The sequence below is a fragment of the Taudactylus pleione genome, unplaced genomic scaffold (genome assembly GCF_031769625.1).
Source record: "Taudactylus pleione unplaced genomic scaffold, aTauple2 ptg000117l, whole genome shotgun sequence".
NCBI lineage: Eukaryota > Metazoa > Chordata > Amphibia > Anura > Myobatrachidae > Taudactylus > Taudactylus pleione.
In genome coordinates, this window is record NW_028284519.1 from 14,081,717 (window position 1) to 14,104,494 (window position 22,778).

A 22,778-nucleotide genomic window follows, 5' to 3' on the forward strand; every position below is an offset into this window, starting at 1 on the left:
CGATCTCTCTCTCTCTCTCTCTCACATATGTTCCCGGAGCCGATCGGACCTTCAGCAATATGCAGCGCGGCTGTCCCCCGCTTCCCTCTTAAGAGCAGTATTTTAACTCCTGCATGCTAGACTCCGGGCGCACAGTTTACCGCATTATGTGGTTCTATGATGGGGCAGTTTCCGCTGGTGCTCGTTCCCAGCTAGCTGCTCTGTGCTACGGTCCCACCATTTTGCAGCGCTGTATATGACCCCGTCAGGTTTCCCCTTAGTTCATTAACAATAGGGTGCCAGGCTTTAATCTGATTGCCGACACTAAGTTGCTGCTACCCTGCCTAAATTGTATATGTATACAGTATAACACACTGCTTACATGAGTATTTATGTTGAGGGGGAGCTGGGTGCACTTCATGAGGCACACACTCTCGCTTTAGCCGCCATTTTATAGTACCGCGGTCATACACCTTTAGTATAGGGATAGTATATATTGCTGCATTGTTTTTTTTCTTTAGATGATTGTGTGATCAGGCTATCTCATGCCTCACTATAGGTTTCACTAGATAGTTCACTTTAAGAAGCAGGCACTCCTTCCATGCGTGGGTGCATTCTTTTTAAACCCTTTGAAATATGCAGCACAGATGGTGTGGTGGTTGGTATTGCTGCCTCGCTGCAATGGGTCACCGTTATTCAAATCTATTCAAAGCAGGGTCGGACTGGCCCACAGGGGTACAGGGGAAATCCCTGTGGGCCCCACATTATCTTCTAATATCAGGTTTCAGACCGTACACTTGAACTATACATTGTTACTCTATTACACAGTCAGTTACCTGGTAAAGCATAAACATGGATGAACAGACCATGCCCTGTAGTGTCCATGTTGTCTGCAGGCTAACGGGGGAGATGTATGAAGCCCACGTTACATGCGCTGATACCGCTTCTCCCTGATGTATGAGCGGGGGTCTGGTCGGGAAATGACAGGGACGCTATGCGCCCCTGTCATCGACTCTGCTTTCTACAAGACAGCAGCGCCGGTAGCCTGGGCCATGTACGAACGGTCATATTGCCTGACCGATCGGCCTGCTGTCGTTATCGACAGCTACAGCCTGGCGCTAGCCTCTCCCCACAGCAGGGACAGCGCTGTGGCTGCCGGCTCCAGGCTGCACGCGGGGATCTCGCGATACTTGCGAGATCCCGCACATGCTCAGTGGAGCCGGCCAGGACAGAGACACAGCGCATCAGTGGGTAGGGGGGGGGGAGGGGAGTTAACGCTCCCCCTCTCCGGTCGATGAGATGTTCTTACATCTCATCAGTAGTGCTTCCTGCTTCGACTCGGTAAAGAGGTGAAGCGGGAAGTGTTATAGCGGCACGTTAAGTGTCGCTATCATACATCTACCCCTATGTCCTCTATAATGGCTAGCCAAGCGTCTGCGGTGGCTGGCCACACACTTTAAGCTTGGGCCCCTACCAGTGCCTTCCCCAGGTGGGGCCCTTCATGCCCCAGTCTGACACAGATTCAAAATATGGGGATAAGCGTGAAAAAAAAAAATTAGTCCTAAAATCTGCTGATGGGGGAAAGTATGGAGGTGAGCAAGGTAAAATGCATGAAAAGTTACTAACAAATTAATAACAAGGGAAACTAAAGTAATATTATATCTTATAGATATATCTATCTCTCTCTTTGTAAAAACAGAAGGGAACAACGGAATTTTAATATCGAAATCAAAAAGGCACTGAAAATTTGCATAACCTCATCAGAAATATAAACGAACATCGTTGGTGCACTTCCTCCTAACACATTAGTTCAGTTTCTCTGTTTTTACAAAGGAACATTTTTAAACTTAATTCCAGGTTTTTCATTTGTTGGTACCTTTTCATGCGTTTTTCACTGAATCCTTCTCTCTATGCCTTGAATAAATATACTTTGCCCTTTCAGACAAACGCCCTGGCAAATACACTGCTTCGCATTGGGTTTTTTAACTCGTTTTTGTATGGGACCCATAATGCATTGCTATAATCATGGCCAATAATATCTGCCTCTGGCATCCTCTCCCATCTGACGCTGATGAGGTCAGCCTCGAACAGCCAATCTGCTCATTCTAGGGTTGACCCGGGAAAACACCTGGTCGATTGCAGGGACCCGGGACTGTCAACCCTGGTCAATTACCTTTCCACCACATGCCTGACCTGGGTCATTTTGCCGTGTTCCGGCAAATTCCCCGGTTTCTCAATAGGTCTGAAATGGGTCACTCAATTGATGGCATTTTGCCTATTTGCTATACACTGCTCTGAATAGATACACTTTAATTATGGCTATGTTGCATTTCCCTGCCAAATTCTGCTTCCAAGTCCAACTAATCAACAATACCACACTGTCTGGATTATGGTGTCTCTGTTCCCTCTGCTTGCACATGGTGGTAGTTTGTCACACTGTTCCATACAAACAATGCAGATCTATAAACCTTTATAAGCTTTAAAAATAAATCACAACTGGCTGCTATAATGAAATTTGGCTTTGCGATGATATTGAAAAAAAATGACAAATTGGAGGGAGAGCATTAAATTTTTGTCAGGATAAACAATAAAGTAGTTGACAATAGTGGTAAACAAAACAGATCCCCAAATATTGGGCTAATATTCTTTTAACGCAAAATAGGGCTTACTTTGGCAACAAATCCTCAGTTATTGAAAGAGAAATCAAATGTTAGTAAACTAGGCAGTATACATGGATATTTTACACCTTTTGTTTGCAAGAAATTTCTATTTTATTAAAATAATAAATATTCAATCAAAATTTGCTGTACAATTTATTAGAAAACAAAAACATTTGTTCATTGCTCACAGGCACTTATCACGGTACAAAAACAATAACTTGTTTACCGATAAAGTAAAAGGAAAAACATAGGCTTAACATTTTTTGTAAAACAAACATAATTTATATTCGGTTTCTGCCATATTTACAAAATGTTTCCTTGATCAATTATGATATTAGTTACAATTTATACCCTTTTATATTTAGAGTTGCATAGTCATGAATCATTGCAGCTCATCTAAGTAAGGCAAGTTAACTCCATTTTGTGTGACCTCACACTTACATATATGTCCACATACATCTATCCACCGTGCGCTACAAGTTGCATTACACAATGCGTGAGTGCTGTGCGACTTTTTCCCTTTTAAAAGACTCCTTAGGCCTGTATTCAATTTGAGGCGAAAAGCAGTTTTCGCGTGTTTTTGGCGGAAACTTTTCACTGATGACGTCATTTCGCCAGGCGGAAAAGTATCGCTGTATTCAATTCGAAAGACTTTCCGCCTAGGCAGAAAGTCAATGCAATGTAAGGCGAAAAAGTTTCGCCTATGAATAGAAGGCGGAAAAAAGTGCAGAATTGGGGTTTTGGGATGCAACGTTGTGGAACCCCCATGCAGCCTTCAGACAGTCCCCCAAAGGTAATCTGTGTCAAAAAAAAAAAAAAAACACAAGGACACCCCCCAAAAAAAATCACTTTTTTTTTTGGCCCCCAAATTCAAAGTTGGGGGACAAAGTTAAAAACTAGCTAACTTGACTCTGGGGGGTCCCCAAGTATGCACCAGGTGTTTTTTTCATTGCAGGGGGTTGCGGCAGATGGATTTAAAGTTTTTTTAAACTTAATTTTAGCAACTTTAAAATATTCTGACCCCCATTTTCAAGTACCCCAAATTCTGCTGGGATAAGTTATTTTCTGCAAAAAAACCTCCTGAATACTATTCTTCACCACTTACACAAAAATGCTATTTAGCAGCTATTGAGCCCGTTTAAAAACACCAAATACCTTCAGCAAGCCAAATCGGGGGTAACCATAGCTAACCCCCATGTCAGAGCATCTTTTGGGGGGTGTCAGGCTGATTTCCCCAAATCTGACAGTACTTTCCGCCTGTTCAAGTTTCGCTGGGTCACGTTTTCGCCTACTTTCAAATTGAATACAGGGATGAGCGGGCACTTAATCACTTTAATCAGCATAAGTTGCTTGTGCATCATATTTGCATCACACTAAGGGAAAATCGTGCAAATACCTTAGCGCTACAGAGTCGCGCCAATGCATGGTGCGACTAGAAGGGCTGTTTAATGCGTAAGGAGGCTAGAAGTATGTTGGCACATCTGTAGAACATGAATTAACACGACAAATATGCAATGATAGACCAACTCAATATGTCATTTACTTTGCACTTCCCTTATTTTCAATATATAAATACAGAAATTTAGAAATGGAACAGTTCTACTGATTGTGTAGAAGAAATGTGTATTTTAAGTATATAAAGATTGATTTTAAGTCACTTTTTGCCTCCTTTGAGTTTAGTGGCTTTCCTAACAATCGGTGCATAATATTGTATGCACAATTAGTGACATTCCAGAACCCATATGTCATTATAAACTCTCTAAAAAGCAACAGTAAATTGTTATTGGTACACAGGCTGATGAAGATAAGGCAGGATGCTTTTGTTATAAAGGGGGAGATGGATCAAGCCTTCTAAAGAGTATAGAATTGGACAAGTTGCCCATAGCAACCAATCGATCATTTTATAGAAAGTAAATAATTATAATTTATTAAGTACAATGAAAAACGTCTTCACTCTTTAGAAGGCTTGAAACATCTCCCCCAATTTCACAGAAAAAACAAAGCTGCTCATCATGGGCTAGTACAGCAACAGCTGTCCCTACGGTGCATAGGTGGCCAATTCATTTTCAGCATATTACTGCGAACCTATAATGAATAGGGAATTGAAGAGTGTAAAAATATGAATACATGATTATTAAATTGCTTATTGGATGGTACTATACAATAGAGGATCATGGAGGAGGATCATGAAGAATCAGTCTAAAATGGGTCTGGACCAATAGGTTAAAAGAGAACTCCGCTCAGAAATTATACAAAAAGTGTGTTGCCTGAATAAAATACTGGGTATAAAAGATTTACTAAATTCATTTGTCAGAAATTAGCAGTTGAAGAATCAAATAGATGTATAACTAACGTTCATTGACCACATCTGCAACCACGGACTTGTTATTGTGATATTTTATTTATTTGGTCAATGATATTACTTAAGAAAGGTTGGATTATAAACACATCTGTGCATAACCAGATTAACACCTTGTGGGGCTCTGAAAGTGTATGGGTATATATATGTAAATATAATTTCAAAAATTGCTTTATAATAATATGTAAAAAAAAATGTGTGTGTATATTTATATATATATATATATATATATACTGTTCAACCTATATTGAAGCCTAGCGGGGCCCTAGGCAGCCGCCTGTACCACCCTGTGGATAATTCGGCAATGCATCTGTGAAGTGGCAACAAATGTGTATTTGAGACTTCAACTGCCAATGTAAAAAAAAAAGTTTGAGAAGTTATCCTATAAAATCTAGATAACACTAATGCTGGGTACACAACTTTCGCAATCACTCGGCTGATCAGGTAAATGCTCCCGATCAGGCGATTAGTGTCCCCCTTATACACTGTGCTAAAAGTAGCTCAGTGTGTTTGAGCTTGTATGGGATATATATGTGGTTTAATATTTATCGGGACGATAAATATGAAACCACACTTATAACTAGAGATGAGCGGGTTCGGATTTCCATGCAGAGTTCGAATTTTTCCTGGCAAGAAACGGGACTCAGAAAGAGGCAAAATGTCATTTTTCATGGACAAACATAATTATTCCTGGACTTTTGTCCGGGAAAAATCCGAACTCGGCGTGGAAATCTGAACTAATCCGAAACCGCTCATCTCTACTTATAACGCTCTTGCAACTGAAGGTTGCATTTTAAGTCTTTTATCAATTAGCAGTCCTACATACACTACTATACAAAAGTGACTGATCACCCGATATTGGGTGATTGACCCGAGGTGTTTACAGGTGTGTACCCAACTTACAGCAATGGTTGTCATTCAAAAATAAATTCTTTCTATACAGTCCATTAATACAATTCAAAAAATATTTTTCCGTCCTCATTTTATTGGCAGATGTGTTATGTGTGTAGTCTTAACTGATGTAAAACTGCTCAGAATTTGAAAAGGTGATAGACTAGACCAAGACGCCATTTATCATTTTATATATATATGGCTATATCCCCAAAACCACCCGTTTATGGGGGTTAACCGCAAATATTACAATGTATGAAGGAGGACCTGCTGCGAGCCCTCCATTCCCGCAGGTAGCAGCATCCCACATAGGCTTCTATGGGGAATGTGACTGCCAAATTTACTAACATATTCTGGATATTGCACCCCGCAGCTAACTCCATCTAATGATGGTATTAGCCGCTGTAGCCTATGGGCTACACTACACATAATTAGCCAGCGGAGAGTTCACCGGCAATAGCGGCTGTGCATGCACAGCAGCTCTCAGGGCACATCACAGGAACGGGCTCCTTTTGGCGCCCTGTCCCAGCGTATGCCGGATGATACAGCCAGACGCTATGATCGCATATGGTAAGGCAATCATGTGCGGTAATGTCAAGCCCAGATCGCATTGCAATTTAGTTCATTAATAAATGGAGGCCTAATTGTCCCAACTGTATAAGACAGTTTCAAACCTGCATTTTAATGCCATGTAAAGTACATTTTGTGCCCAAAATGAAGTTAATGTTCCCCAATAGTACATGGTAAACAAAGAATGGAAGTCATACCAGGTAAGACATAAGGCTTGAAATCAATGTGACAAAGTGAAAGTTGACCTACAGGATATGTTTTATTCCAGAACCAAGTGAAAATGAAGGTTAGTTCCCAAAATGAAAACATTAATATTAATGTACTTAAATTACATAGTAATTAATGATACATAATACAAAACTATGAGTCTGCATGTAAAGTTTAAATAAATAACAAATAAAACCTACATCATCATAAGGTCTTCAATAGTTTTCTTCATAAGGAATACTGGATCACTGGTGGGGTGGGGGTAAAATAAAATCCCCCTACTGAGGTGGGTGGCAAATGATACCCTGTGGTGGAAATAAAACATAAATATGTGCAGATGTTTCTGTGCTTCTAGGAGTGTGATAACCTTACTAGTGAAAATGGGTTCTGCAGTTTTGGACCTTGACATTTTCTAAATTAAAACAATTTATTTTTGTATTTTTTTAATTTTTTATCTTAAAACACATTCAATCCTTAATGCTGTAATGATAACTTATTTAATCCATAAGGTATCATAAAAAAACAATCACAGCCACATTAATTATAATTTAACTGAAAACCTCAATTTGCGGATTAAATAGAAATAAAATGGGTGTCTAGGTGGTTCAATGGTTAGCATTATTGTCTTGGGTACAAATCCAAACAAGATCAATGTGGAGGTTGTGGGTTTTCTCTGGGTGCCTTCTGCATTTCATAGACATACTGCTTGGTTAATTGTGTTCTGAGTAGGCATACCCTAATGTGACCTGTGGAAGGCAAATTAGATTGTAAGCTCCAGCGGAGCAGAGACTTGGGCTACTGAATCAACACCACATAGATCTGTACAAAGAATGCGTTTGCATTTTTATATATATATATATATAAAAGCTATTTGTAAGGACTGACTACACAGAACATTCCAAGTTCTATATATGTTATGTATTATTGGGGATTATTCTTCGAATACTAATCCAGAAATACATATGGCAGACATGATGCTTTACGAATACATTGGGCTCTCAAATTACATAGATATGTAATCTAACAATGACTTGGTGTTTGTACCATACGAGCGATAAGGCAAAAGCAGAGATGTAAAATGTAATAAAATTAATATAACATGGTTTATCCAATTGCACATGCTGATGGAGGCTTCCAACATTTTCAGTGCCTTAACCTTTTCTTTGTTAGGCCTCTGCAGTGTTGCAACACAAGTTACAAAATCTAATCTATGATGCATATTTCTACAAACAATTAGGAGGAAAGACTTTAGTTGCCCTTTGCAAAGCCCACATGGCAGTGTTGTATTGGTAATAAATTATGTGTTATTCCCACCTAATTACCCATACCCACTGATATCGATGTGTTATACAGGCACTTTTAACACTAGTACAGAAAATGAAAACTATTACTGTATCTCCAGTGACCACTTGTATTGCAGTTCTCCAAATGCTGCTCGCTCCATATCTTGCATATAAAACGCATGGAGGTCAATGGAGGAACCTGAACACAGTTAAAAACAATACATTTGAGTGTGACATTCTGATTCACCGGCATTTGAACTTCCATTTATAATGCAAATCAAATGCTAGTGTGTACCTGGCTTTAAGTCAAGAACAATTCATCACCGTATAGAACCTGACATAAAAAATAAAATAAAACAGTTCTTTGGATTAATATAACCACAAAGTGAAATGTTTCCTCTCTGTAATAGAACAGTCCATCTTTAAAATACTTTACACATGTAATCAGGAATTCCTACGTTCACCCTCTCCCACTTCCTAAACTTAATATTGTCTTTGGCAGTGCATGGGAAGTAAGATGCATAGAAACTTATATTATGGTAATCACTAAATACTTTAAAAACAATGCTCTCCAACCATATAGCAAAGGGGTGGGTGAGTGTAATTCTGCATCTCAGGCAATGCAGTTTAAATCAATTAGGCAGCAGTACCACATCCAGTCCCACTAGTTAATGGTAGAAGATCAGCCAGGCTAAAACAGCAGGTTGTAAAGAACATCTCCCACAATTTTAAATCTATGAAGACCATGGTGCCTTTTCTTAGGCACAGCTAAACAGAAGTGGTGCATAATGGAAGGCTATAAATCTACAACCCATCGCCTGCCTGGCTTCTCGCAACCACCACAGGCATCTGCTGGTTATAACCAAGGCTTCCATATCAGCTGTTCAACTGGTGAAGACCGATATTTCTTTTTTAGTTTCCCCTTACTGTACCTTAATTCTTAGTCTCGCAGTAAAAGGCACAGTTTTGGCAAGCAAGGCACACTGGCATGCACTATTATGGCTGTTCACACACATTCATCATTTCTATAACCATAAAAGCAATTAAAAATGGTCTTGCAGCCAAAGCTTAATAGCATTTAAATAACATTTTCTAAAATACACTGTCCTCAGTAATGGGATTATTGTGTAACCTAGAACTTCATCTGCCACACTTATCTTCATTGAGTAAATACTGGATATCTGGCATATGACAATGCTCACAAGTGGCAATAGGTTTGTTTAGTATTCCTCATGCTGGGCCTTAGAGGAGCACCAGCAGTCCAGGTAAGAGATCAAAGGAGCTTTAACTACTAATTTGGCAATGTCTTCATGGTATAAAATTAGGCAGCAGGTAAAACATTCCTCTGTACTTTGTGCCTTTGCAAAGGTAGAACCAGTAGCAGGGTTAGTTCATGCCAATGCTCTGGGATTTGGCCATGTCTGTACAGACAAAGTATGTCCTCAGTTCTCCCTTTCCTTTAACGTTGATAAGTCCTCGGCATTCGCAAGAATAACCCAATCCTTCCAAAATACGGCACGTCTCTTCGGTCACCTGGAGAGACAATCCATAAGTAATGTAACACAAGTTGAGGAAGGTAAAATATGTGGGTATATATTAGTTCTCTCTCCCCTGGTGTTTTTTTTATTCACTGTATTTATTAAAGTTAAAATTGATGACAACCTGCAGGAATACCAACAATTTAGGCGATGCTAACCACATCCCAGACCTGATTTTGGTAAAGAATAGAACCTACCAATTTTGTCAAGAGGCTGTTTTGCAAATGAGGTGGTTGCAACAGACAAAATAACTCAGTCAGCATGGTATTTCAGCTATTCAGCCAATCAGTAGGTTAGGAACACAATACACTTATCAGGGAGGCAAATAACATTAATCTCTCATGGGGATATATTTCTTCAGGGTCCATAGGGTTCCACAGGGAGACAATGAGGTGTAGGTGGTGGATAGGAAGACCGGACACCAAATAGTAAAGCTTTTGCAATCCCATAATGCTCCAGTCCTTCCCCTCTATACCCCGCCCCTGAGGCAATCAGTTTGCTTGGTGTCCGGCAGGAGCTGGATCACTATTAGAACAGGGGGCTGCATTAAGCAGCCCAAGCTTTTATTTTTACTACTGACAAGCGAGCAGCATTAGACTGTCCTCCGGATGTCTGTGCTGCAGCTCCAACACCCCCTCGGCTTGGTACTCTCGGTGGACCCCAGACTGCAGCCGGGACAGGTAAGGTGGGTTACCGCTCTCAGCAACCTTGTTTTGGCAGTCTACCTCCAGTCTCGGGACAGACCATAGGTGCTGACGTTGATACCGGTCTGTCCGGGACTCCACTAGGGCACCAGGGCATATATACTGGCGCTAGAGACCAGAGAACTGGTGGTTAAAGTCAGCCAGGGGAAGCACAGCTCTCTGTTAATACAGCCGCCTCCCGCAGCTCAGAGCGCCATTCCACCGCGGTCTTGCCACCCTGAGCAGATCCTCCCCCGCCCCCTCAGAGATCTCCGTTGACCATTTTCTCTATGCAGCAGCCACAGCTCTCTGGGAACGCTGGAACCTGTACCCTTACATACCTCTCCTAGGAGCCAGGTTATGTAGCGCTATAACCTACCAGCCACTGCGATCTGAGTAGTTGATTGTAGTGCCCTTTGCAGTTATATTGATTTCTGCATTGTATGTGACTTACGCTAGCGCTGTCTATCTGTGTTTTCACTATACTGTCAGCTTATGCCTTTTCCTCTCACTATAACCCTAACATACCGGTGTATAGAGAGTCCACTGTATTTCTGAATGCTGTCACATACTGTGTGGTTGCACTCTGCTCAGTGCCATACTCTGTGCTGTGTTCTCCTGCAGCTGTATCTAAGCAAATGCAGGGCCATTGTACTGCATATATACACTGGTATTTCTGAAAACTGTCACATACTTGGCGGCTGCAAGCTGCTCAGTGCCATATTGTGTGCTATACTATCCTTCAGCTATGTCTGGCAAGGCAAGCAAACTGCTGCACCTATCTCAATTGCAGATCCTGTGCAGCAGGCTTAAATCAGGAGGATTTATTTAAAGATGGGCTATGTGCAGCTTGTTATAACACACCAGGCCAATCAGCCCCTGCTCAGGAACCCACCCTAGGCTTCCTTTTCACAAGTGCGGACTGTCTAGCAGTCCCGGCAGTAATTCCCCCTATGGGGTTGCCACAACAGGTACAGGCAATACAAGTACCTCCTATGCCTCCTCCATGGGTGGACATACTCTCTTAGGCTGGGTACACACGTAAAGATTTTCTGTCCAACCATCCAACTAGTTGATTGGTTGGAATGAAAAAATGTATGGGAGTAACTGATGATCAGCAATTTGCTCCTAAATGCCAGAAAACAGATGAAAATGGTCGTCAGACAAGTTTGAACCAATTGTTTAGATTTAACAAACAACAGTTTTTGTCCATTTTCTGGCATTTGGGAGCAAATTGCTGATTGTTATTTGGTTGGAATGAAAATCTGGTAAGGTATGAAACCAATCAACTAGTTGGATGGTTGGACAGAAAATCTTTACATGTGTATGCAGTTTAACTCAGTAGAGAGTCAGTCAGTCAGTCTCTCTCTCTCTCTCTCTCTCTGTCTCTCTGTCTCTCTCCTGCTTTAGTGCGGGCTGTCAAATCAATTCTTCAGTTATGCTGAGCCAGCTCCCAAAACAACCACTGTTTAAAAAACAGAAAGTGGTTTTAGCGGAGTTTCCTTACTCGGATCAGCTTTCTGAGCTCATGAGCGAAGCATGGAATACTCCCAGTAAAAAGTTTTAGCCTCCAAAACGTCTGATTTTCTTTATACCCTCTTCCAGCAGCGAATAGCGCTAAATGGGAAGCTCTCCCAGCTCTTGATTCCCATGTCTGATAAAAAGCTCTACTTTACCTAGCCCTACGACTTCCTTCTTAATGGACACGATGGATAGGAAGATTGAAGCTTGTCTAAAATCTGTGTATTCTCTTACAGAAGCCATTACTCGTCCAGCAATGTCCACTGCCTGGCTTCGGTCATTGAAGGCGGACTCGGACTCTAAGAAGGCCTTAGAATCACTGCCCTACAATGGGGAGATAATCTTCAGTGGAGCTGGATAAGATTCTGGCTACCCTGGTGGCATCTAAGACAGCCTTTCTGCCATCAGCATCTACACCGAGGCCTCAGATGTCATCCTTTAGGTCCTTTCGTCCCCAAGGAAAAGCTAAAGGCAGTCCTTTCCTCGGCAATCGGCTTCTACAAGGGCCTCCAATGTCCAGGATCAAGTAGGCCTGGGGCTCCAGACGTCCTGCTACTAAATCCGAGGTCAAACCTTCAGCCTGATGGGGTGGGCCTCCCCCTGGTGGATCCCAGAGTAGGAGGCAGACTTCTTCAATTCACCCAGTGCTGTCGTCAAATCAGACACTTGGGTACAAGAAGTAGTCTATCATTCCCCATTCAGTCTTGCTGCACGTGGGGATAATAATTCCAGTCCCGTCGTCGCAGCGAGGAAACTTATTATTCCACCCTTTTCCTGGGTCAGAAACCAAATGGTCTCATCGGCTTATCCTCAACCTCTAATCTCTGAACAGGTTTATCAGCGTGGCCAAGTTTCGTATGGAAACACTCCGCTCTATTATCCTAGCTATGGAGCATGGGGACTTTATGGTGTCTCTGGACATTCAGGACGCTTACCTACAGCACATGTACCTATAGCGCCCTCTCATCGGTTTGCTGTCCTACAGTAACATTTCCAATTTCAGGCATTGCCCTTTGGGCTTTCTACAGCTCTGCGGGTCTTTACCAAACTCATGGCAGTTATGGCAGCTCACCTGCGCAGTCAGGAATCAGTCTGCTCCCGTACTTGGATGACCTCTTGCTATTAGCACACTCTCACGAGGTTCTTCACCACCATCTTCAAGTAACCATTGCCTTTCTGCAAATTCACGGCTGGGTTATCAACTGGATTAAAAGTCCTCCCTGTTTCCTTCACAAAGGATGGTCCATCTGGGAGCTCTTCTGGATTCCCAGACTCAGGGAATCTTCCTGACAGCAGACAAAATCTCAGTACTGCAGGAATGGGTGCGCAGGTTACTCCAGTGTCACCAGGGAGGCACTCGAAGTCGGTCAGCAATGGCAGAGGTGTCATGCATTCTCACATGGACAGAATGCCATCTCCACTGTGTTCATCCCTGGGATTCTCAATTGCCGGGGAGTCCACCAGGAGTTGAAAGACCTCTAGGTGTAAAGTGGGACCTCCCAGACTTAGATCTCATGGCCTCTCAACACAATCGCAAGCTTCTGAGGTATGGATCCAGGACAAGGGATCCCAAAGCAGCCTTCACAGGCGCCTTATTCAGTGAGGTGGACCTTCCATTTGGCCTACCTATTTCCTCCAGTCTCCCTTCTTCCTTGAGTTCTTCGAAAGTTCAAGCAAGACTGAGGCACTGTCCTGTTGGTAGCTCCGGCTTGGCCCAGACGACATTGGTACTCTAATCTTCAGAGCCTCTCCATAGACGCTTCTTTCCCACTTCCCAAACATCCGGACCTGTTGTCTCAGGGTCCAGTTCTACATCCGGACATGGCCCATCTGTCTGTCTAAGGGTTTTTCTCGTTCTGTGGTCCAGATCATGCTCAGAGCGCGTAAGCTGGCCTCTGCCCGGATTTATCACAGAATGGCATACATATTTCCAGTGGTGTGCTACTAGAAACTATGACTCAGGTTTCTAGCTTTCTTGCCTTTCTTCAGGCTGGACTGGATCTTGGACTCTGCTTGGTCTCCCTGAAAGTGCACGTCTCTGCTCTATCCATCTGGTTCCAGTGCAGAATTGCGCCTCTACCAGATGTTCACACCTTCCTGCAAGGTGTTCTATGTATACAACCTCCCTTTGTCCCTCCTGTGGCTCCGTGGGATTTGTCAGTGGTTCTCCACGCACTTCAGGAACCTCCATTCGAACCCCTGGAGTCAGTAGATGTCAAATGGCTCACAGCAAAGACTCAGTATCTTCTGGCTATAGCATCTGCTCGTAGGATATCGGATTTAGGGGCGTTTTCCTGTCGCTTCCCATTTCTAATCTTTCATCCGGAGAGTGCTGAAAGATTAAATTCTTCTAACACGTCCTGGCTTCCATCCCAAAGTGGTCTCTCGTTTCCATCTGAATGAGGAAATTGTGGTTCCAGCCTTTCAATCACCAGACCTCTCGGCAGGTGAAGCCACTTTGGATATGGTCTGTGCTCTGAAGATCCACGTGGACCGTACTAGTTCCATCAGGAAATCGGACTCCCTCTTTGTTAGCTGGCCATCCCTTCTTGTGGAATCCATATAGGACAAATGGACTCTGGCCAGATGGCTTCGCATGACTATATCACAAGCTTACACGCAGACTGGCCTTACTGTGCTGGCTACAGTATCTGCTTATTCTTCTCACTCTGTGGGTCCCTCGTGGGCAGCCTGCCGTGGCGCATCTGCCGAACAACTATGCAAGGCGGCCAAGTGGTCTTCTGTCCACACCTTTCTTCGGTTCAATGCCTTTGATACATTTGCCTATCAGGATGCTTCTATTGGGGCGCCAGGTTCTCCTCTCAGCTCAGGAGCATCCCCGCCCTTGAAAAGCTGCTTTGTGATATCCCCATGGTCTCCCTGTGGAGCATTATGGACTCTGAAAAAGTAAAGGAGAGTTATGCTAAAACTTACCCTTGTTAGTTCTCTTTCTTCGAAGTCCACAGGGCACCCGCCCTGACGCTCCTGGCTTCTATGGGTTTCTTCTCTTGGTCATTTGTTTCCTTCCCTGTGTGTGTGATTCTTCTGTGTACCAGTCTTCCTTCTCTCCTCTCCTGCTTTAAGGGGGGTACACACTATAGCGATATATCTGCAGATCGAGTGATCTGCAGATATACCTGCAGATGATGGTCGTTCATAAACACTGAACGACCATCATCTGCATGCTGCAGCAGGTCAGGCCGGCCTGGGGGTGGGTAGGGGTTTGGCCTAATCACGGAAGGCGTGGCCATGTCCCCTTCGAAAAAAGAAGAAAAATCATTTGCGGCGCTGCGCAGGGGGGAGCTGTGTGCCCTTCAGCCCGGCGCACAGTCAGTGGAGGGAGCGATCAGCGTGATCGCTCCCCCCCTTTGGCATAGGAGACTGCTCCGGCTGCTGCTGTGTGCTGGGCTGCTGTGACCTAAAAGGGAGGGGGAGCGGTGCCGGACCCGAGTAATTAGTACATGCCACCCCCCTTGGCGCCCCTGTGTATGGCGATCGGCTGATCGCCGGGACACACTTGCTGATGGACAGATATGTCTGCAGACATATCTGTTCATCGACTCTGCAGCACAGCCAATGCGATATGTCTGTAAAGGACCAGAACATTCTGGGATTGCAAAATTTTAACTGTTTTGCTGGCCATACACCTACATGATATTTGCCCGATTCCACGATTTTCGACTCGCCGTACGATCAATCTTGTAGAAATCGTGCATTATTTAACTGATATGATCCCATGCGCGCTCCCGCTGCACCTTCAATCGGCTCTTATGATCAGATGTGCAGCACATATTATCCGTCGTGTTCGTATGCTGATCGTGCCCTGTTTTTTCAGCATACAATGCAACGTGCGTCCGAGCAGCTTCATTAAAAAAAAAAAAAAAAAAAAGACTGATACACGCACGTGTAGACCTGTGATGCATGCATCAGTCTGTAATAAAATAAGTACAGATGCAGGGATGGTTCAGTGAGAACCATCTGTGAGAGAAAAATTAAAGTGATTTAAAAAAAAAAAAAAAGCGGCGTGCACTCCCCTCCCCTCCCCCCCCCCCCTCAAAAAGAGCAACCTACGTCGTTTTGTCCCCAGTATGTTGCCCACCCAGCACTGGGTCCCTAAAAGCCCAGAGCCGGTTGCCCTTTGGGGGGGTGCACGCCGTTTCTTTTATTTAAACACTTTTTATATTTTATGTTCACAGATGCACGGATGGTTCTCACTGAACCATCCCTGCATCGGTACTTATTATATTACAGATCTACCCGTGCGTGTATCAGCCTTTTTTTAATCTTTTAAACAAATGAAGCCGCTCACACGACAGACGCACGATGCATCGTATCGTGAGATCGTATGTCAATCGTGTGGCCGGGACTGCATCGAGCTCCATGGAATTCAAGGGAAATCGTATGATGAATCTTATTTTATGCTGGTCGTGCAGGTGTATTTGCACCTTTTGCTGTCCGATCTTCCTATCCACCACCTACGCCCCATTGTCTCCCTGTGGACCCTATGATCTTCAAAGAAAGAGTTAACAAGGGTAGGTTTTACCATAACTCCTGTTTATTAACATATTAGGGGGGTTATTTAAGAAAACAATATTTTTAATTATTTTAAAAAGCCAATAATAATTGCATGACTGGCCAATAATTATTATTTTATGGTGCTTTAAATGGTGCTTATATCATGAGATAATTGTTGGCTATCATTAAAAAAAAAAAAAAAATTGGTGTGCCCAATTCACAATTAATGTTGCCCCTCTGATATAATAAATAATATTGCTCTCTTCAAAAAGTTAAGCATTTTCCCCCCTAATACAGTATATTAAATAAATTAATATCTTAAGGGACAATATTATGTTATCTGCTTTATAATTATTCTCCTCATTATAAAATGTATTAAGCTTTCTCATCTGCTAATTGGCCAGAGAGATATGGCAGTTTTGACTATCCCCCTTCAAGCCGCTGAATATAAAGTTCAGTTTGGTGGTCAAAACTGCCCTTTAAATAAATGTACCCAGTGATGCGAGGAAGCAGCTGAAGGAACAAATAATAATAATGTTTGCCTTGTATAACGTTACCCACTTTAAAAATTCTGCAGATGCATCTAACCGATAACAGAGGAGTTTATTCCGGAAAAGTGTGCATTTCCCAGATGAGCAAAATGTAATTACACATTAGCCATCAGTTTAGATAAGATATGGGTATAAAAAAGTACCTGGATTTTGCCAAGCTCCCCTGTGCTCTCCATCCTGCTCGCCACATTCACCGTATTCCCCCAGATGTCGTACTGTGGCTTCCGAGCTCCAATCACTCCGGCAATAACAGGTCCATGGTTTATTCCTGAAATATTCAATGGCACCAGTGTCTCAGATAATAACCAAACCATAGAAAGGAGGTAGTGACATGTTATTAATGCAAATTTTCTCCCTGGTAGACTCAAATACAGGTTAAAGTTTATTGAAAAGACCACATGTATCTACTCAAAGAAAGTACTACCGGTACCTGCTAATTCAATGTCAGACGTGATCCATGTAACCGATGAAGCATGAGATATAATGCAGCACTTGCTGGCCTTAGCTGTCTGCTACTACCATAGAACATAATTCCCAGATTGTGCTTTTTTTATTGACAGTTTTGCTTTAATTAATATAGAAAAAGGATTATAACAAAGAATTATCAATAAAATATAAAAAGATCATAATATAATAGGGATGTCCCACACAGATACAAAAAAAAAAAATGAAACAAAATATGATATAGCTATGTAGAAAGCCTAGGTAGTACTGGGCTCTAATCATGTAGTCTCATCCAACAGAGTTTCAACCTAAGGACCGTATTCAATTAGACGTGAAAAGTCAGAAACTTTTCGCCTACTGTACTTTCCGCCACATTCGCCTGTTTGAGACACGAATTGCAGAACAGGCGAAAACGCAAATAGGCGAATGCATAACTGGCGGAAAGTACTGAATAGATTGGCGAAATCAGTCTGTACCCCAAAATAAGATGCACTGACACTGGAAATCATTACAGATGTGTACTATTAGTCCTGACAAAAGTACTTTGTGTCCTTAATTTGTGTTAAAAGCTTTCTAAAAGCATATTTGTAAAAGCGGTGAAAAATTATAGAAAACAGTATTTTTTGTAGAAAATAAATAGTCTTGCCAAATTTGGGGTACAGTACTTGAAAATGGGTGCTAGCATATTTTTGTGTTTCTAAAGTGTACTTTTAAATGTTTTAAAAAATCCACCTACTGCATGCACCTGCAATCCTAAAAACACCTGCCCCATCCATACAGCCCCCCAAGAAACCTGTTTCGCTACTTTTTATCCTTGTCCCCCCACTTTTTTTAATTTTTGCCCCAAATATAACATGTCTTTTTGGGGTGTTCTGAGGTAATTGTTTTTGTTTTATATTTGCTTCTATTGTGCTTTTAAAGGGGGGGGGGGTGTCCAAAGGGTTCTTAATAAACTCCCCACATTTGCACCCAAAAATAGAGATTTTGCACTTTTTTCTGCTGCCATTCAATGGAGAAACTTTTCCGCCTGTTTCAGTGCATTGAGTTTCCGCTTAGGGAAAACGTCCTGGAATTGAATTTGGAGATAAGACGCAAACAGGCGAAAAGTGACAGACAAAACTTTTTCACGGCTAATTGAATACGGCCCTAAGTCGAATATCATTATCCAATATTAAGAAATTTGATGCTACAGACAATTCGAAAAATCAAAAAAGACAACTTAATATAAAACAATATAATCAAAACATGTGCATAAACTTAATTTTAATTCTATTAAGTAATATAGTATAAAAAATTAATCTTTGGTCTTTACATTGCTTTTAGTGTACTTTAAAACAGTGGAGAAGAAACCTTCCAAGATAACTTTTTAAGCAACTGTAGTCACCAAGGTAACAAAAAGTGTAGTATCTTTATGAGTTTGACCCAAGTCTCAGTGTTTAAAGTTACAGCAAAGCATAGCAAGGGGGTCTCATTGAACATGTACATAAATGTGCTATATTGGTTTCGCACATTATTGTATGAGTTATACTAGACAGCCCAACATGACGAGAAAACTAAGCCTACAGCAACCAGCACTGGATCATAGTTAATAGGTAAATATGAATGGTGGCAACGTAATCTCCAGTCAGAGTATGGGGACTTTTACATGTGTGAAACGATTTTAAAATAATTTTACATAGTATAAAATAAAAATTCATTAATGGAATTTCCATATAATTAGTATAGCTGTAGGTTAAATTAGTATGGGAGATGTGTTAAAACAATGCTTTGCATTACCAAACAAAGTATTAGGAAAACATTTGTAATAAATAATAATTAGCAACAGAAAAAGATAAATGCTGCTTCATTTTTATTATCCTTTTAAAAATTCACTGCCATCTAGTAAATGATTTAACTAAGTGTCCCACTCTCTAACTTGGGGCTCGGTCCATTCCCGGACAGTGGTGGTGTGAGCATGGATACCAATGACCACGTGATTGTCGTACTGTTCAAAAATGGTTCTGAAATCTTTTACTTCCATAGTAAGTTAAAAAAGTAGTGAAAAGCCAAACAAAATTTTCAGTAAAAGTTATTTTGTTTTGTGCTTAAAATATATTCTCTGCACACTATAGCCTGAATATCAGTGACCCCCATGGATAAAAGGGAAATATCTGACAACTCACCCACACGTAGACGGAAGTTATTGAACGAATGTCTGTTAATTCCATCCAGTTTCTGCATTAGAGCCATGGCATATTCAACTGTGATTCCTATTTGAGCATTCTGTTTTTCCTGGTCCTAGTAGGACAAATATAACAGTTAAATAATAATAATAATAATAATGTTATTAATACAGCACTTTTCTCCAAGTACTCAAAGTGCTTTGAATTTGCATACACACAATACAAAATAAACCTCAGTATTAATAAACTACAGAAAAGAAAGCCAAGCATTTGGGTTGTATTTTCTTTTTTTAGAAACTAAAGGGAAATTAATGAAATGCTTGAATAAACAAGGCAGGGCTTCACAAGCTAAGTCTTCAACAGTCCAGGTTTTAAGGCATTCCATGTTTGTGCATAGATGGCATAATCAATCTGACTGAGGTACTAATTAAGTCACCTGTGCTTACTTATGGATATCCTGAAAACCTGGACTGTAAGTGTGCCTTGAGGATTGAGATTGAGAACCACTGAAGTATATCTTGAATCTGTTTTTGAAGGTTTCCAGAGTAGCAGTCTATTGAACTGTGCGAGGAAGAGTCGAAGGCTAAAAGCTTGAATTAAGGGAGATACTGGAGGACAAAGTAAATGAGTGGGGGTAGAAGGAATCGGAAACTGTTTCAGCCACCTTAGACCCTAGTTATGTAGGGCTTTAAAAGTTAGTAAACCCATCTTGAAATAGGATTCTCACCATCTTATCAGCAGTCAGTGAATGGAGTAGAAAATGTGTGTAATGTGTAAGGAATGAGGCTGGTTAGTTAACAACATGGCTGCTGCATTTTGTATCAGATGCAAGCAGTGAATTTCTTTGCTGGGAGAACCAGGTAGAGGACATTGCAGTAGTCCAAGCACGATGATAAAAATTACATGTACGAGTGTAGGCAGATCTGAGGGAATTAAGTGCTTGATTCTGGCTACTGAATGTTCCTCAGATGAAGGAATGCGGATTTGATAATTGCTGAAAGGATAAAGTGGTCAGCGCTCTCAAGGTGTCTTAAGGGCCGTAGCTATGGTAGTGCGGCCGGTGCCAACGCACAGGGCACCACAGGTCAGGGTGCGCTGTTTGGGCCTGTCAATTTTCTGTTTATTATCATACTCACTTGTAGCTTCCTCTTATTTCATCCCCAGCATCTCCTGGCCTCTCCTATCTCTTCCCTGGCCCTTCCCCATGAAGCCATGGCCATTTTTTGGGTGCATTATGTCCCTTTGAAAAATGAGGGGGGCGCCAATGCTCTTTCTGGCACAGGGCACCAAAAAGTCTAGCTACGTCTCTGGGAAACAGTACTATATATATATAGTAAATATTGCCCCCTTGGTATACTTACAGTTCTGGTGTGAACCACCTTGTATTTTCCCACAGAAGTACAAGGTGGTTCACACCAGGACTGCATTTATATTTAACAGTCCATACAACAATATGTAGAGCGCCTGCACAATACCGCCTTATTAATACTTATACATATTGCTTTAAGTATACCAAGGGGGCAACATTTATATGGAAACCGTGTATTACACATCAACCAAATACATAAGTATACATCCATATATACAGTAGAGCACTTAATCTCCCCCATTTTCCTTGTAACTACTTGATCATGGCTGACACTAGATTCTAAGGGTCAAGCCAAAATATAGTACAACACCAAGATTACGCACATGTTCAGTGTATTGCAACTCTGAACCCCCAAGCAAATAACAGTTTGTCACTGAATTAATTTCCTAACATTTGTAATTATGTATATGGTTCCACAAATTTCTGCAGTGCTGTACAAGGCAAATATTCAAAACTGGGTAAACAGTAACAAAATAACATATATACATAATCACAAGTAGGACAGTTACACTGTATACATATAGGCTGGATGAGAAAGTCTATAGTGAGAGAGAAAACGAGGCGGAAGAGCCTAGAACGTGAGTACTTGCATTCAAAAAGAAGTGGGTTTATAGGTTGAATACAAAGGGGTGTAACACGTACAAGGGATAGAACACATCAGGCAGTGATCCAGTAGTCTAAAGTGAGTTTTGAGGAAGCATTTGAAACAATGGAGGTTGGGGGAGAGGATTCTGTAGAATAGGGGCAGCGCGTGAGAAGCATTTGAGATGGTGGTCACAGGCTGACTGAAGAGGTCGGGAAACAGTGTGAAGGGAAATTATGTTGGAAGGAGGGGCGAGTAAGAGTTTTTTAGGTGAGGCTGATGAGTTTAAATTGGACACTAGTGTATAGGGAGCCAATGACCAGATCGGCACAGAGGGGAAGAAGAGACAGACTGGCATGAAAAAAAAGATGTCTAGTAGCAACATTAAGGAGAGGGGTGTTTGATGAAAAGACCATAAAGAAGAGAGTTGCAATAGTCGAGAAAACAGATGATGGAGTAGACAAATCATTTGGTAGCATTGAGGGTGAGGAAGGGGTAAATTCTGGTGATGTTCCAGAGATGAAACTGATAGGAGTGGGTAAATGATTGAATGTGTAGAGTTAATGGGAGAGTAGAATCAGGGAGCAGACTTGGTAAAAAAATAAAAAAAAGTGTTGTCAATGTTGATAAAGAGAGAGGAGTGGAAACAGGAGTAGTAGATGTATTTAAGCTTGAGAAAACAAGATATTAAAATTGAGAGGGTGGAATATAATTTTGATATGAAATGTGTGAGAGGAGGGAAGGGGAGAGGTCATGGATGACAGGTACAGTAGATTTGGGTATTATCAGCATAAAGGTGACAATGAAGCACAAAGTTCACAAAATGATGAAAAGTGAAGAGTGGTAGAAGTATGGACTGAGGCATGAGGGATTGCTACAGGGGTAGTGGGGAGAAGAGGTGGAGGTTGTGATGGAGAATGAGCGGTTTGAGAGGAGAAAGACTAAGAGAGCACTTTCACAAAGACCTCAGGTCAACTATGTCAAAGGCTGTAGAGAAGTTCAAGAAGAATGAGGACAGAGCAGTGACCCTTGGACTTAGTGGAGAGGAGGTCATTGGAGAATAGTTTGAGGTTGATTATAGAGTGGAAAAGGCCAAAAGCTGAATTAAAGAGTCAAAGAGGGCGATAGTCAAGAGAAAAGTGAAGAGGTGGGTGTAGAGAAGCCTCTTGAGTTTAAAAGGAAGGAGAGAGAATGGATGGTAATTTGACAAATCGGTGGAATCAAGAAAGGATTATTTGAGAATGGAAACAAGTGCATGTTTGGAGGAGTATGAGAACTTACCAGTGTAGAGGGACAAATTGCAGGTAAGCGAACTGTAGGCTAGGGATGGCCATTGGAGAGTGAACCATCGATGGTCTCCATTAATATTGCCATCTGTGTGTTTTGCATAGATAGCATGAAGCCATTTCTGGGAAACTATTGATGATAGTCATTAATGGACATCCCTGCTTATGGTGCAGTGC

At 41.8% G+C, this 22,778-nt stretch overlaps 1 protein-coding gene across 1 annotated transcript in view; it reads right to left on the bottom strand.

Annotated features, from left to right (window-relative positions):
* Positions 1-8,876: 8,876 nt before the first annotated feature.
* Positions 8,877-22,778, bottom strand: part of ADCY7 (adenylate cyclase 7) — a 117,198-nt gene continuing 103,296 nt past the window's right edge. The window contains exons 23-25 of the mRNA XM_088471959.1: positions 19,364-19,478; positions 16,901-17,025; positions 8,877-9,482 (exon numbers count right to left, since the gene is read on the bottom strand). Of these exons, the coding sequence (XP_088328085.1) occupies positions 9,336-9,482; positions 16,901-17,025; positions 19,364-19,478 (387 nt within the window). The 3' untranslated portion in view covers positions 8,877-9,335. The remainder of the gene's footprint in view (positions 9,483-16,900; positions 17,026-19,363; positions 19,479-22,778) is intronic.